Source organism: Magnolia sinica, chromosome 16, assembly GCF_029962835.1.
Source record: "Magnolia sinica isolate HGM2019 chromosome 16, MsV1, whole genome shotgun sequence".
Lineage (NCBI taxonomy): Eukaryota > Viridiplantae > Streptophyta > Magnoliopsida > Magnoliales > Magnoliaceae > Magnolia > Magnolia sinica.
The window spans coordinates 67427305-67444741 of NC_080588.1; the positions used below are offsets into that span (position 1 = coordinate 67427305).

General features: G+C 39.4%; 1 protein-coding gene and 1 long non-coding RNA gene across 2 annotated transcripts in view; one reads left to right on the top strand and one right to left on the bottom strand.

Annotated features, from left to right (window-relative positions):
• Nucleotides 1-5749: 5749 nt before the first annotated feature.
• LOC131229700 (protein SABRE) overlaps nt 5750-17437 on the top strand; it is an 80213-nt gene continuing 68525 nt past the window's right edge. Inside the window, exons 1-2 of the mRNA XM_058225689.1 lie at nt 5750-6094; nt 13513-13624. Of these exons, the coding sequence (XP_058081672.1) occupies nt 6024-6094; nt 13513-13624 (183 nt within the window). The 5' untranslated portion in view covers nt 5750-6023. The remainder of the gene's footprint in view (nt 6095-13512; nt 13625-17437) is intronic.
• LOC131229701 (uncharacterized) lies at nt 6254-7769 on the bottom strand. The gene is made up of 2 exons (XR_009163549.1): nt 6802-7769; nt 6254-6768 (listed from the first exon to the last, which is right to left on the bottom strand). It is a non-coding gene; the product is annotated as an uncharacterized LOC131229701 (long non-coding RNA).

Sequence of the window (17437 nt, forward strand, 5' to 3'; positions counted from 1 at the left end):
AAATTACAATTTCAATAAAACAATAAAAATAGATTTTGATTTCAATAATTAGTTCGCAAACAACAAAAATGTAACACCCTGGGTTTTCAGGGGCCGTGTAAGAGCTCGGCTCTCGAATTCCCAGGTGTCATGGGTGCCCTAATGGGCTTCATATTTTAATTACATTTGAATGATCTCATAAGCAATGAAGGATTTAGCAATGCATGAAGCAAAAGTACGTCATAAGTAGTATCAATTGCTATTAATTATAAAAATATCCAGACAATGAATATAAAGTCATCTAAATAGGGAACTAGTGTCACCCATACATGACCCAAAACGACTAGGGCCCTGATCCATACCATGTGGTAACCTGAACTCAACTAAACGGATCCGTCAAAAGTCTGGAAGCAGATAAGCTCCTCTTCCTTAACCTTGCTCACCTGGTTCGGCTCATCGAGCTCTGCCTTACCTGCATCTAGAAAATGATCTGGTTGGTGTTTTAAAACACCATCCCAGAGTGGGAGTGAGTGATCAATTCAGTCGGTGCTATTAACCATAAGTTGTAACAAGCATCAGTTATAATATAAATTTAATGAAAAACAATCTTTCACAAACACCTAACTAATCTTATTAATGCACATGCATGGTGGATGATATGATGTATGCCCTCGCCACAACTCTCCCTCGAGCAACTCCGTCTAATAATCGCGTATGTCAACACTCCCTCAGAGCGACCTCGACTGCCGAGTCGCCAACCTAACTAGTGCCGAGTCGCCAACCTAACTAGAGCATTGATATGTTGAGGCCAAAGCTCTCAACGTGTGAGGCCGAGTCCTCGCGATCCTTGATCCCATCGGGTTTCCTCCATCCCCGACTTCTAGCACATGGGGGGTGCTGAAGTGTGGGATCGCTCGCTGTCACTACGGGAATGCGCATCACTCCAGCATAGGCCGACAGCTCGGATACAGTGTCCCATTTCACCATGCCCGGTTCACAGGACAGTAGATCAACATTCAGTTCGTTATCGATGGGCTACAACAGTGGTAGAGTATCCCGGTTTCTAAACATATGTGAGCAAATAAGGTTAACAAGCAAGGTTGGTCAGCCAATGGATTAGACCGCACGAGTCCAGGCAAGTACGTGGCGGAACGACATCGGGTGCAAGCGACCCATGTAGTCTAACTACTGCCGCCCACACGCACTAGCCCAAATCCATGAATTTAGCCCCAAGGCGGTGCTATCAATGGAACCACCTTCTCTCTTCTTATGTTCCTGACTAACCCAAGGGTATGAATAGTGATTCATAGCATGCCAACTACCAATGTATCATCAAGCATAAATAATATCATGTTCTCATATTTCTCATTATACAATTCAAATTTCTCATAGCAAGCAAACTATTAATATCACGAATATGGTGTGTGAGCGTGGTGTGGGTTGGTGAGGAAGTTAAGCACTTTCTACACCTCAAGGGATCAAATACATAAGCGTAAATGAATTATACATAATATGAAGCAACGCATATCAGAAAAAGAAATTAAACAACATAAGCATGTAATCATCCATCCACTAGAGCATGTGAGAGGCAAGATTAATATCAAAGAGAACTAAACATGTCATTCTATGCAATTCCAACAAACAAGCCATTCTTAGGTTTCCTCTAGATTCTTCAATACAATATCCCAAACAACAAAAATCATTAAACTCCTACTATAATTGGTGCTAGGCTACCTAAGGATAATAGTCCGCACCTATGAATCGTTTGAGACTTGAAAAACGACTTAAGAATGAGGCTTTTGGGGTCGGACGACCGGATTCCTTAAAACAACCATTTGCATGTTAGAAATCCATGAAATCTCTTCTCATCGCAAGGGTTTTAAGGAAAAAGGGATGAGGGATTTACCTACATAATCAACGGAAGTGGTTCTTACGGTTGTGGTAGAGAGTTTCCTTAAAGAAGAGGTAGAGAGTTGCAGGGTTCAGCTTCCTTAGGCTCCACCATCAACAACACCCTCCTTCACTCTCTTCTTCCTCTCTCTTTCTCCTCATTCTCTTCTTCCCTTTTTCTCTTCTCTCTTCTAGGGTAAAATCGTATGGGGAGAGGGGGTGCCCAAATGAGGCCCTTTTATAATGCCAGATTTGGTGGAAATGGCCCCAAGTGTTGGATTTTTACTATACTAAACTTATGAGAGGGTCTTTCTAAGCTCTAGGGCCCATTATGGGGTGTACATATTGATATACACCGTAGGATAGATAGCCCTAATAATGATCTATATATGAACATGATCGGCCCGCCATTTGGATGCGCCGATCGATAGATATGATTAGAAGTCTGTTTAACGGTCACCGATGGTCGATCGGGGTCACGACTATACGGATATGAGCAGAGAAATATCCTTACTCTACGTGTGAAGTTTGGTCGCAAATCGACGGTCTGAAATCCCCAACTTTGCATAAGAGTGGATGACTCAATTCACTTAAATTCCAGCTCATTTCTTTAGGGTATTTTGCACTTCTCATGCACTCGTCCTTTGGCTCAAGTTGAGCGGTTCTGAACACTACCCAGGTCTTACTCCCGCGATGGACGTCGAGCCCAGTAAGACGAACATTAGTATATAATTTTGGAACTAATGGCCCACCAACGAACGGTCTAGAGCTTCTTCGAAAAATCAGGGCGTTTCTGAAATGAATTTGGTAATGAGATTTCTCATGGGCAATGATTAGGGTTTGGATTAACTATATTCGTAGTGTGGCCCATTTATAACTAGTAAAAGTGGAGATTTGGTCATGATTACTTTAAACCGTCGGTTTTAGGCTAAAAGAGCAACGGGTTGATTTGGTCTATTAGCTAAGATTCAGGCCTTATCTAACTCAGCTTCGGTTAGATCTTTAATTTAGTTATGCTTGTCTTGATTAGTTAGTGATGAGTCGGTTAGATTTTGGTCCTATGCGAGTAAATCATGGGGCTACACCTGATGTTCAAGTGATCGGGGAAATTCGTTGGCTTCTTACGACTGATTAATCGGACTTGTGCGGTTCTTTACTGGTATTATCACTGTATAAACTCACATTGAGTGCTAATGATTATTAAGTGATATTAAAAGTTAATTAATAAAAAAAATTCAAAAATTTTCTGAAAATCCAAAGCATTAAAAATCTAGGATGTTACAAAAATTCATCATAAATTAGAGAAATAAATTATTTTTTAAAGTAGGAAAGAGAATTTCTACCCATTCAAAACAGGCATCAAGATGGAATTGAAACTAAGCATGCATGTGATGAAAAAGATACCTGAAACGATGACTGTTTTTTTTTTTTTTGATAGTCCATTGACGAAATATGAGAATATGTACATCATAAAATGCCATCAAATCCTGATTTGGTAAAATTGGGCCATTTGCTTGACAATCCGCACCGTTGATTTAACAGCTCTCTCCACGCTTAGGCTTATACACTCATTTTGCTGTGTATTAACCGTTGTTGAGTTTTTTTTTCGTCTTAGCAATGGATTTTCAGGACACTGATCAAACGGGTTAGGATCAACTGATCACAAATATTTTGCGGGCACAACATATCAATGGTAAAAGACTGGAATTGCAAGATAAACATGTCACTTGGCTATGCACAATTTGTGTAGGTTTTCAATTCCAACTGTATTCTTAACCATCCATCTGTCGAGTCCTAATCTGGATGGACGAACCCAGAAAGATTAAATCATCTGCATGAATAAATACCTTTCAATTACAACTTACTAATCAACGGTTAAGATGAGAAATAAACTTCCAAAGATTAACGGCAAGGATATTCCAATCCGGGAAAAACTTCCAGAGGTAGGCTGCAACGGAAAAGTTATCCAGACTGCCGAATCCAATTTGCAAATGGCAGTTACTTGATACTCCGTATGACGCCTAATACTCGGTCTCTCAGAAATTGTACACATGGCATGCATTGATTTCAAGTAAACTGAGATATTAGTTTCCTCAAAATCAGCTTGGTTGAACAATCATAACCTCTGATTCGTGGACCATAAGCTAATTTTTCATTCTAACCGTCCAATAAATGTTCACCAATCAGATAGCTAGATAACCAAACAAGCTTAATTTTCGTTTCACGATACATCTAAACCGCGCCCTATAATTTCGACAGTTTAATTTAGATTTACTTAAATCCCACGTATGCAATTTCTAAGTGACTGTGTATCATCATCACACACTGCCGGAGTATCAAAGTTTGTTTTTGCCAGGACTTGGGTTCGGTAGCGATCCCACCAGTACCGAGATCAGTACTCGAAAAGTTACGTGGGCCCACCATGATGTATATATTTTATCTACTCCGTCTATTAAATTTTCCATATCATTTTTCTATTGGAAGCGCAGAAAATGAGCTAGATCCAAAGCTCAAGTGGACCATACCATAGGAAGCAGTAGAGATAGTGATGGCTACCGTTGAAACATTCTAAGTGTGGTCCATATGAGTTTTGTATCTGCCTAATTTTTGGTCACCTGATAAAACATATATATCCGAAGCGGATTGCGTACCGAGTAACTCAGTACCCTTAGTGTACTGAGTAAAATGTGTGGGGCCCACTGTTATTTATTTATTTTATTAATCCATATTAACAGATAATTTTAGAACTAGATATAAAAATGAAGTAAATTAAAATCTCAAGCCGACCACACTACAGGAAACAGTTTTAATGAACCTCTATCATTGAAAATTTTTTGGAGGCCAGGGAAGTTTTGGATCAAACTGATATTTATGGTTTCTCTTCATACATATCTTTGTGATCTTATAAACAGGTGGGATGACATATAAAAATTAATTTAGACCCTAAGAAGATTTCAACGGTGGAAATCATTATTTCACAATGTTTCCTGTGTAATGGTCCACTTGAGCTTTGGATTCACTTCAATTTTGATATCAACCCTAATATTACCAGTAAAAATGGATGGACGGTATAGATAAACCACATACATTAACAGTGGGCCTAACTGAGTTTACTCGGTACGATAAAAGCGTACAGAGTATCTTAGTACGCAATCCGATTTCATATATATCATGGTGGTCCCACAGTGCTTTGGCCAGTACCGACCAGAGTACTGGAGGCGTCACTACCGAATCCGACTCACCTTGGTCAACGAATCAGGTGCCGACCGGCGGGAGCGGACTGCGTGGGACCCCTGCCACAGGGCTCATAGAGATGTCCGTGACAAATCAATTCCGTCCATCTGTTTTGAAAGACTATAATAAAACATTTTGCTAAAAATCAGGCAGATCAAAAACTCATGTGGGCCATACCACAGAAACAGTGGGGATTGAATGCCGGGAAGTTGACAGAAGTTTTCTATAAGGATAATATTCGTTCCTACAGTTTATCTGATTGGCAATAATTCTTTGAACGGTTACGATTTCATATAAACATCTGGTCAGTTCCAGGAAGCTTTCAACGGTGGACTTTGTTTTTCCCACTGTTTTATTGGTGTGACCCTCTTTTGTTATGGATCTTCCTTATTTTTATAAATCCTACACTACTGTATTCATTAAAAACAGATGGACGGAAGGGATTTATCACGGACATATCCGTAGACCCCATATAGCCCCGGGCAAGATATCTCTGTGCCCGGGATCACAGGCAATCCGCTCCCGACCCGCGGAGGATCCAACACCCTCTTGACATGTTCGTCATTTGAGAGAAGATCAGGGGCATGACTGCGACATTGAATATAACGAAATACGGATGTTATTTATACGCGAACTCCATCAGATCCACAGACGACTGCTCCAAACAGTTTCTTCTCTGCAGATCGCGGATCAAACCCCGACCCTCCCACCCTATAAATATCCCCTTCATTTCATCCGATTTCTCTGAAATTAGTTTCCAGGAGATGGATTTTGGAGACCGGGAGTTTGTAGTTAGGGTTTCTTCCATAACCGCATCTGGCGCCCTCCCAGGGCAACCGTTCCCTTGATTCCGACCCGTTTTGTTTGAAAGATCGGTGTTTTCTTCTTCGAGATCGAGGGATTCGCTGCCGTGGTTGGAAATGGCATTGTCGCCAGTCAGGTTCCTGTTCATGCTCTTGGTTGTCAGCGTCTTCGGATGGATCATTTTCATGTAAGGGCTTGAATTTATCTTGATTTTGATGGTTGTGGATGTGAATTTCTGGTTGTTTGATTGGTTTTGTTGGAATTCATCTCGATTGATGGAATTATGATTTTATATATATATATATATATATATATATATATATATATATATATATATATATATATATTTTGCTTGTGTTGAATTGGTGTGCTTGGATTCTAGGCTTATGGAGATTTGAAATCTTTGCTGGGAGTATTTTTATTGATTTGGCTTTTTAATTCATGGGTTTTGGCATGTAATTATATTGGAAGTATTGGTGTTGATTCAAGGGCTGGTTTTATGTCCTTTTGATTTTTTTTTTTAAATTTTTATTTTCGATATAACTATGGAGATCGAAGAATTCGTGGAGTTTCATTCTTTTTTTCTTCTTCTTTTGAGATAACATTTTGTGCAAGGCCAGCTGAGACACCTAAAACAACACAGTTGACCAAGCGTCTAGGCAGTGGCACATGAACCATTCAACCATCAAAAATTTGAAAATCATACAAACCATCATAGGAACACGATACTGCAAACAAGCAAGTAATAGAGAGACTTAATGTTCACATTTCCTGGGCGACTGCTCGAGGCAGATTAGTTACATTCTCTCACGCTTTAACCTAGGCTTATAAAAGGCTGGGCGGCCATGGCTGGGGTGGGACCTCTTTTTTTTTTGTATCTGGCTGGGGTCGGACCTTGGTATAGTGGTCTAGGTGATCACATCAGTCCCTTGGCAAATTGCCTTGTTACAATGGTTTCGCAAGAATTTGAAAAAGAAAGCAAAATGAATTTTGGTGCAATGACCACACGTGATTTTGTACAAGGGGACGTAAGTGCTCCCATGTGAAATAGCCCCAGAACTTCTTTGCACGCATGCCAAGTTGCCCCCTAAGGGATTCATTTTTAATCCAAACTGTTGACATCAATCAAACACTCTTTGAGCACCTCTTCGTGAAAGTAGCTCACTCGAGACTTTACCACGGGTCCGCAACATCATGGGCATAATCCTCCAGCTCAACATGAAATATATAATGGAAGATTGCCATCACGGCCCACCGGTCAATGGCCTGGCATTTTTTGGCTTCAATGTCATGGCACAGTAATAATAAGTGGCAATCAGGTTGTAGAAGGCAGTTTTAGGCATTTCAGAATTCGGAGGGGTTCCATGGGGATATGATTATGCCACTGTATTTTCCATAAAGGAGAGCATTACTAAACTGGTTGTGCTGCCAATCAGAACCACCATGTTGGGCAAGAGGTATTCATCACCGGGACAAGCTTTATTCAAATAGTGAAAGTTTATGTATATGCCAATGATATTTGCAAGCCAAGTTGGATGAGTAGTAAATTTGGCTGTCAAAGGTTTGTGGACTTCCCGCACTTTCTTTTCAAGTTTAGGTGCGAATTTCCGTTGCCCCTGTTTAATGGACTGACTGCCAAGCTGGACAACGAACTGATGAGTAACAGGAGTGATGGGTGAACTGGGCATCTTGGTGATTACCTAGGTCCACACCGCCATGCATTCTTGTAGTGGGCATGCAATGTAAGTAGTCCCATCTTGTAACTTGAAACTAACAGAAACAAGCTGGGGCTTATCAACATCCCCTACTTCCATATGCACAAGCTTGCCCATTTCTAGCTTTGGCCCCATTGAAATACTCAAGGGCAAGCAAAAGACCTCTCATGCTTGTGACCTTCATGTGATAGACATTTTCAAACAAGGCATTGATTAGTTGGTATAGAGGTTTGCCCCATGGGTCAAGGAGACAGTGGCTTGATGGGTGGGTTGACAGGGGTTTGGTGCCCATACTGGCCTTCCTATAAGTGGCAGAGCTGGATGGTCCCATCCGATTGTATGTTCTTTAGCAGGTTGAGATGAGAAGTAGGCTGACGTGTGAACAAGATGGGGAGATGATGATGAAATGATGAATGGGCAAAACCATTGGACTTGGCGATGGCAAGGGAGAAGGACATCAAGCCTCCTTGCTTAGGAGCTACAATGCCTTGTTATGGTGTTGCAAGGAGATTCACACAACTTTCTAAGGCCGGCTAATGAGATGAGAAGTGTGAGAGACCTGGCTTGTAATTACAATGCCAAAGTAGAAGACATTCCTCATTCATAGTAGACAAGAGAGGTTGGAGAGATCACCACGGTTTGCGAGCAATTGAGCGATGATTGGTGGGAGCCCTTGCGCAAGTGACAAAATTTCAAAAGGCAAGAGTAGAGTTGATGCTGGTTCACATTGGTGATTGGGGCTTGAGGTGAGGCAATACGCAAAAGGGGTTTCTGCCATGCCATTTGGATGGAAAACCATCTCTCTCTTTCCTTGATTAACACCATCGGAGGGGAAGGGACCAAGACCTCAACCTCCATTGTCGTAGGATCCCAAATGACCTCAATAAAGTGTGCATCCTGGGCTCAAATGGCATTCCGAACCCCCGAACCTGATGTTGCTTGCTTGACCTAGGGCTGCATTAAGGCCCAATGTTACTAGACCCACGTAGACGTTCGTCTCATTTGCGATAATGTGGATGATCATCTTGTTGGACTGATCTTGCCCCAACAAATTCATTTGCGTTAAGGATGTGAAGATGGAGGATTTGAATTTTGATGTTCTAGTCTTGCTGAATTAGAGAATGAGGAGAAGTGATAAGAACTGATCAAAGTCAGTCTTGCCCAGGGAGTGCAAAAATTCCTTCATTAACAGTTAGGAATTTTCCCATTAGACTATTGCATTAGGCTTCAAACTTGCAAAGTAATGCCTGACATTAATCCTTGTCTTGTGGTTATATGGATCTTATGGGGTATGGTTCGGACAATAGGACTTGACATTGGACATGAAGGGATGGAGGTAGGGTGCTTCATATTGCAGACTTGACGAGTTAAGGGCTTCATCAAGCCAGACATTGAATTTAATTTGACTGTTAGGCGATGGCATATTGGAAGGTACATGAGCTATATTGGAGGCGAAGGGCGATGTTGACTGAGCATGGCTAGGCTGTGTTGGTGGTGGTGGATAAGTGGGTGCTGGATGTGAGGGGGAGGTGGATTTGTAGGAACATCCTAGGATAACTCGGGTGTACCTCGATGGAACGTGCACGTTCTACTGATCTGCTGTGGAGTATGATCTGCTGGATTGCATGGCTTTAGCATCTTGCAGGCTGGACTTTTGGGATTGTTTGCTCATCATATAGGCAGGAAGTAGAAGCAAGGTGTGCCATAACGACCATTGCAGGGCCATAAGGGCTGTTACATAACGGTAACAGTGGCAACTGTACGCGCTATTGGGTTTTAACGATCGTAACGGAAAAAATGGCCACGTACGCGCTATTGGTATGTACCTATTCTATGTATTTAAAGTTCAATTGCTTTTCAATTAGCTGAAACACATGGCCATGTTACTGTTTGGTAATGTGGAGACAGTGTAGTGTATGTGTGAGTGATCCAGGGCTCAAATTTTGGTAGTGTTAACTTTCAAAAAAAAGAAGAAGGTCATGTTAGTGTTTGGGAACCACTATCAAAACTGTTGCTTGTTGATAACATGAGAAACTGATGGGTGACTCACGGTTTAAAAAAAAAAAGAAAAAGAAAAGAAAAAGAAAAAAAAAGAAAAGAAACTGATGGGTGACAAATGCAAGTAGCACCTTTGGTAACAAGATGGGGGAAAGTAGACTTAGATGGTTTGGTCATGTGCAATGGAGATCAAGAACTGTGCTGGTTAGAAGGATTGAGGTGGTATGAGTTGAAGGCTCTAAAAGTGCAAGGGGAAGGCCCAACCCCAATTGATGACCTATGGTCCAACTGAAGGTCTGGCCCTTGATAGAGTGGAATGGTAGACTAGGATTCACAGTCCCTTCCTAGGCTTTTAAAACATTAATGTTTCTATGAATAGCTTCTTGTACATTGTCATCCCATTACCAAGCTCCTCACATGATTTTGCCAAGTTCTTTGCGTGATTGGCTTTTCCCTTTAGATACTTCTAAAACATCTTTTGCCACTTTCCTAATGCGTGCGGCCATCTAATTTCACATAACGTTTACTTCTTCTTCGACATTCCACTTTCCTTCTTCTATTAATTTACTTCTGAATCATATTGTTTCCTCTCCCTTTAAATTCCACCACCTAGTTTTTGGAGACCTATTAATTTCACTCCCTTTCTTTCATCTCTTAATGTAAACATCTATAACTATTGACCTATGTTGCACTATCACACTGCCTCCAGGTATAACCTTGCAATCCTTACATCTTGATTGTTCTAGTTACCTAAGAAGAAAGAAATCTATTTGGTTTATGATCCACTTTTGAAAGTTATTAATATCCCTCCTTTTAAAGTACGTGTTTGCAAGAGCTAGATTGTATGCCATAGCATCCTCCGTCTCATTTCTTCTCCCAAAAACCATGCTCTCCATGTATGCTCTCTGATCCTCTACTTTCTTTTCCTATATGACCATTTAAGTCTCCTCCTACAAATATCCTTTCTCTGTTCAGAATTCCTTGCATTAGTCCATCAATATCCTCCCAGAATTGTCTCTTGATTCTACCCTATAACCCTACTTGCAACGCATATGCACCAATAATATTTATTATCTCCTTTCCTAGCACAAGTTTTATAAATAAAATCCTATCACTTACTCTCGCAACATCTAACTTTATCCTTTTAACCTTTATCTACCACTATCCCTAACCCATTTGTGTTACTTTCCTTTCCTACATGCCAAAGTTTATATCCATCAAATTTTCTAGTTTTGGCCCCTTTCCGCTTGCTCTTTTGAATGCAAGCTATGCTAACTCTCCTTTGTTTCATCGTATCTGCGAACCCCACACTCTTGCCTGTCAATGTTTCTTTATTCCATGTGGCAACAACGTATTCCGTATCGGTTACAGTGGCCGTAACGGTCACCACCATTACCTATACGACAATCGGCTGTAACGGCTGATACAAGGGCGTAACGACTGTTACGAACCGCATAACGGTTGGCAATTTTCTTTTGTTTGAAAATTTTTGAAAAAATATCTAGAAAATCCAAAATAATGCAAATATTCCAAATATTTATTCATTTTTTGTTTTGAAGAAGTTTATGGTAGTGTAACGGTCCACTCTTTGGTGAGAGTATTGTATCAGGTTGTTTAGTGAATTTGTGAACATGATTATATGTCTCTAATGTTTACACATTGCAATCAAGCATTAGAACTAGAAATCATTAAAAAGGCATAATCTCTACTTTTTCAATTTTTTGAAAGAAAAAAAAATCGGAGCTTCTATTCGCTCAAATTACTTTTATCTACGGTTTTAATCTTAAAAACTATAGTAAGAGTGGTTGAAATCTGTTGTAAAATGATCTAAGAGGGTTTTTGGAATGATAAAAGTGAAAAAATGTGGAGAAAAATGAATTTAAATAGAAAAAAAGTTGTGGTTTTTTGACTATTACGGGGGTAACGGTCATTATGCCTCATAACATCGTTTATGGCCACGATAATGACTGATATGGTCCCAAAAAACCAACCACCCCATTTCACCCCTGCATTGCGTAACGGTCATGGCCGTTATACGTATCAGTCTTTACGGGTGTAACATAACGGATACGGAACACCTCTGGCAAGATGAATGCTATTCTCGTGGAAGTGTCTATTAGTTGTATTAGAATGTATAATTTGGCTATGGATATCATTTCCTTGCCTTTTCTCCTCAAATAGCTCCAAAATTTGGAAGAATTGAACTGATCCTACGACTGTCATATATTTCAACAATAGTGTTGCTATTGCATGAATTGAATGAGTTGATTGAATGCTTTGACAACTACATAATCTTCGGGATTGCCATTGGGACTAGCCAATTGGATTAAGTAGATTAGCAAATTGTGTTCTTCTTGGCCCCACGTTCCATCATGTTTTTAGGGTGGTAATGTGGAGGTTGTTGTTCTGCCCTATAAAGGGGTTCGAGGGCTCCTATTGGTGTTCAAGAATAGTTTCTCAATGTTTTGATTCCACTACTGTTTTTTTGATAAGATTCTACTTGCCAATGAGAAAAAAACCAAATAGGATTTGCAATGGGACATTCTTTAGAAAATAAATTTTCCATTTTTTAAGTGAATAGAATGGTGAATGAAAACAAAAAATATTGCAAAAATACTTTTTCTTTTAAATTTCATATTTATTAAAAAAGTTGCAAATCTCACTCCATTTCTGCACTTCTTCTTCATTTATTTCCTTCAATTGATTGTAAATCCCAAAGAAGAAGATATTACGTTTTCTTTTCGCCTTCTTCTTGCCTGGCTTCCTTTGGTCCAAGTTGGAGAAAGAAAACTTGGGTGAATAGTATGGAGAAAGAAAACATAAAATATTGCAAAAATCTTTGTTCCTTTTTACTTCATATTTATTAAAAATGTTGCAAATCTCACTCCTTTTCCGCACTTCTTTCTTCTTCATTTATTTCCTTCAATTGATTGTAAACCCCAAAGAAGAAGATATTACGTTATCTTTTCGTCTTCTTCTTGCCTGGCTTCCTTCAGTCCAAGTTTGATTTTCTTGGCTTGTATCTAGAGTCTGTTTTTGAATTAGAATGTTTTGAAAACCCAATGGGATGTGCAATTCTGGTACTTTTATGAATGATTGTCTAGTAGTTGTATCAGAATGTATAGTTTAGCTATAAATGTAATTTCCGTGCCTCTTATTATATCCTTAAATAGCTCCAAACTCGATGGTCATATATTTTGATGGGATTGATGCCATTCCATGAGCGAGTGAATTGGACATTTTGACAAACTCCATTACGTTGGGGTGGGAGGCACTCTCAAAGTGTCCTGCAAAAGCCATCTCTATTGGGATTCTCTTTTGGGCTTATCACGGGCACAATTAACCTTGGAGGCTTAACTTTTGTATTGTGAGATAGATTGTGGGGTTTGAGGTTAAACATGTTGTTTTCTTTGATTTTTCTTTTTGATTGAGGATGGATTTCTAATGATGCTAAGGTAATTGCATACACTATTGCTAAAGAGGGTGCTAGCTGTGGGCTTCTTTATTTCGAAAAATCATTGCCTTGTTCATTCTTTCTAAAAACTTATAGTTATCCACAAAAAATGTAAGTTAGGATGTTTTGCTCCTTCACATGGTGCTAGATGCCAACTTTCTATTGCATAATGTGGCTAATTAAAATGCTGATCTTAGAGCTTTAATTTCCTTGCTATTCAGTTAAACAATGTTCATTTTGGTTTGAATTTTATGAAGCATTCCTGACTCATGATCTACTGTTTGAAAAATGTCCTTTTCTAGAGGTTGCCTACAATAGTCGTCTTGCTTGCTTTTAGTAAATTTTGTAGATATGATGTGAAATTCTGTTTTATTTTAGGATTTGGAAAGAAATGGCTTTCTCTGTGTTTTTATTTTTCTAATCATCCATCTTTTACAGATTTGCTGCAAGGTTGCTGGCTTGGTTTCTCAGCCGGAATATGGGAGCATCCGTTGGGTTCCGGGTTGCTGGATGCAACTGTTTAAGGGATGTTGTTTTGAAGTTCAAGAAGGTTCCTCTTTCTTCTATGCTTTCTTGTTGAGTTTATGTTGTGCAAATGTTTTATATGCTTATGATTTTAACCTCCAAAATGATATGAAAACATGTTTCTTATTGTTGTAGTTTTGGTTTAACCTTGTGGGAGAATGCTTGGCATGATTAAATAATTAATTGTTTTGTGTTTGTTTGTTTTTTGCCTCCATGATTTGTCCATCTACTTGCATTGGCAGGAGAGAAGTTAAATTCACACATGAGAATGAAATCTCTCAATCAAACTTTTTAACGTGATCTTGTGCATTAGGCTATTGAAATCTCGTTTCAATAAGGATGAAAATGTGGGTATTGTGATCATTGGTTAATTGACTAGACGTTGTTAAGAGAATTTTTCTATTGACTCCTCTATACTTATGTTATATGATGATTTTCATTGGGGAAACATATTTAAAATAGAAAAGGACATTAAATCCTCTTTTGGGGAGAACTGGAGTTGGGCTCCCCTTCGATGCCTTGTAGGGATGGGGCTGCCCATCCCTTACAGTGCTGGTCCCTTCCATTGTTTATGCTCCTAGAAAAACTTCCTCCTAAGATCTTTTAGTCTTGTTTTCTCCTTGGCCATTTCATATTCTAACCTTTTTCAAAAATGCTGGTTTTGGCCCTTAGATACTAGTTGAGTCTCATTGCTGGCATGTAATGGTGTAACCTGGTTATTGAGTCAAAGAGATCTGGTTACATGAGTCACAAAGAAATGGACAAGAGTACACCCACAAGAATATTGGAGTAGAGAGGGAGATGACTTTATTGATATCAAACTTCTTCTCTTACAATACTTAAGAAAAACTCACACTTGGAAGATGTTGGAATCCACCCCCTCCCCCCCAAAATTTTTATACTAAGTGAATCTCTAATGAGAATCCCCTAAACTAAGAGATTGATTTGAAGTCGATCATAGTTGAATTCATATCAATCTAATCTACCAAAGATGGAATGATGAGGATATCACGTCATGTACACATTACGTATGTATCAGAGGAGGCAGGTTGCACCAATTTCCCTGTGGCTAGGTGAGTAACCGTGATTGTGCTGAAGACCTCATGTGTATGTGCGAGCGTCTGGAAGACCCCACACTGAGAAGATGCACATGGGTTGCTTTATGGAGTGATTTAGACCGTTGGATCGGAGGGACGCGACGATCGGGCCATTGGATCGCATGGATCACATGATCGAGCTATTGATCGTTGATCGTCCACATTAGTTGTAGACTTTATCATATTTTAAGATTTAGTTTTTGATTATTTTATATTTGGACACATTATGAGTATTTTAGTTGATTTTATTTAGACTAGGGCTATTTTCGTTAAAATTCACAAGACGGGGATTTTTGTAATTTTTGAAACTTCTTGGATCTATAAAAAGAGGGGGGTGTGTGACCTCTCTCCCACTGAATTTTGTGAAAAAAAAAATAAGAAAAGCTCTTGCTTTCTTCTCCCATCTTCATACAATTTGTAGATACTTCCATGCGATTTGGAAGGAAGATTGGTGCGAGGCTAATCTTCATCAACGGAGGTGCGAGGTCCCCATCTATGCCCACACTATTTCTTTTCTTTCCCATCCAGGTATTTTCTTCAGATTCTTAATTCTCTCATCCCAAGTCTTCGTCTTTTCCCAAACCCAACTTTCCCATACCCATACACAATCCAAATCCTAACCGACCTAAACTAATCCTTCCACGCCACACGTATGACCGTACGACCACACGTGTGGATCCCACCTGCCCATTTTGGTTTCCCACTATCATTATATCAAAACCCATTTCTTCCATCCTTGAAACCATAACTCTAAACCTAAAATTTTCAATTTTCCTACTTTTCCAAAATTACGCAAAACCTAATTTTCACCCTCGGTTGTATTAAGTTTACTATTTTGAAATAGACTATACTTTATGCTAATTGGATGTCCCTACATACATTAGATCCTAGTTTCTTTTTTATTTAATGATCTTGTGTTACGATGTTGGTAGCTTAGGTCAGGATTATGCATGATTTTCTTTTGATTTTCATGATATTTGTGATGAATATAGCGACGTTTGTGTTTTTTTGTTAAATATCTTAATTCGGTTATTTGATCTCACACGTTACTTAGTTCATGCATTGATCCTGCGTCATGGTATAAGCCTAACAATGGTAAAAGCAGATATAAAAAAAATCCTAATTACATCTCTAAATCAACCCTATATCTTAAATCAGCTTGATTACATATTTTAATAAGTTCCCATATCTTCTAAAAATAGTAAATTGTAATCCTCGATTTAAGCTCCCAAATCCATACAAATCTATAAATATACAGTTAAAAAATCAGAACATTTTGGGCCGTATAGTGGGCTGCTAGCCTACATTATTGTTGGGCCCCCTACACTGGGCCATGGGCCTACTTCAAATATTCTTGGCTTTGTAAGAACTTGTCCTCAAATTGGAAACTAATCTCAACCTTTGGACTTGTACTAACTCTACCATGAATCTTCTTCTTCTTTGGTGGAAGCTGGTAGTGCAACATTGAGCGTTGGCTCAGCATAACCTTTTTTGGAGTTCGCTGTAGATGATGTCTTTTTTACTTGTGCTTTTGTGGATTCCAACTTGTTTATTGTAACCTTAAAACTTCTTCATGGATCTTGCAACATTTGCCCTGTTTTTCATGCCATTTTCATCTTTTGAAAAGGTGCTTTAATTCGAGGGTTGAGAGTTGAGACCCATTGGCATGTCTATAAATTTGATTGCCTCTATCAGTGGATCCCTCGACTGATCCATTGGTGAATTCGTATGTAAGTCCAACATCAATGTGCATCGATATCTTCATTTGTCAATTGTTCCTTTGACTCCGTATATCTTTTTGTTGTTTTCAAAAATTCTGCCTCAATTCTGGGTTTTTTGTCACTTCCAACAATCGAAGGATTTGATCCTTGGTGTCTTCACAAGCCAGGGCTGCCAGTTATTGGTTAGGGCCTTGGGCCCTTGGTGGGGAGCTTCCCCTACGTGTCCATGTGCTTTAGCATTAGTCTCTGTATTCCTTCCTCGCTGTAGCTCCTCCACTTGATTGGTGAGATTGCCTACCACATGCGTGAGTTGATCTACTTGCAGTGCAAGTGTATGGATCAATTGGATTATTTGCACAAACTCTTTTTGTGCCAGCCCCTTCGAAGCCATTAGGAGATTGTAGGGTTGGCATTCCCCAACAATTACTCTCTCTGATACCAAAATGGTGCAACTTGGTTATCGAGTCAATGAGATTGCAACACCCGAATCACAAAGAAATGGACAAGAGTATGCCCACAAGAATATTAGAGATCAAACTTTTTCTCTTACAATATTTAAGAAACCTACCCCCCCCCCCCCACAACACACACACACGCACACGCACCCACCCACACACACACACTCTCTCTCTCTCTCTCTCTCTCTCTCTCTCATGGACTCTGTAAGCGAATCCCTAATGAGAATCCCCCCAACTAAGAGATTGATTTCAACTCAATCATAGTTAACTTCCAATCAATCTTGTCTACCTAAAATAGTAAAAGTCTAACAATAGTAAAAACAAATATAGAAAATCTTAATTACATCTCTAAATCGATTCTATATCTTCAATCACATTCCCCTCATATCTTCAATCACATCCCCCTCATATCTTCAATCACATCTTTAAATCAGCCCTTATAGACTCTTTAAGTGAATCCCTAATGAGAATTCCCCCATCTAAGAGATTGATTTCAACTCAATCATAGTTAGCTTCAAATCAGTCTAGTCTACCTAAAATAGTAAAAACAAATATAGAAATC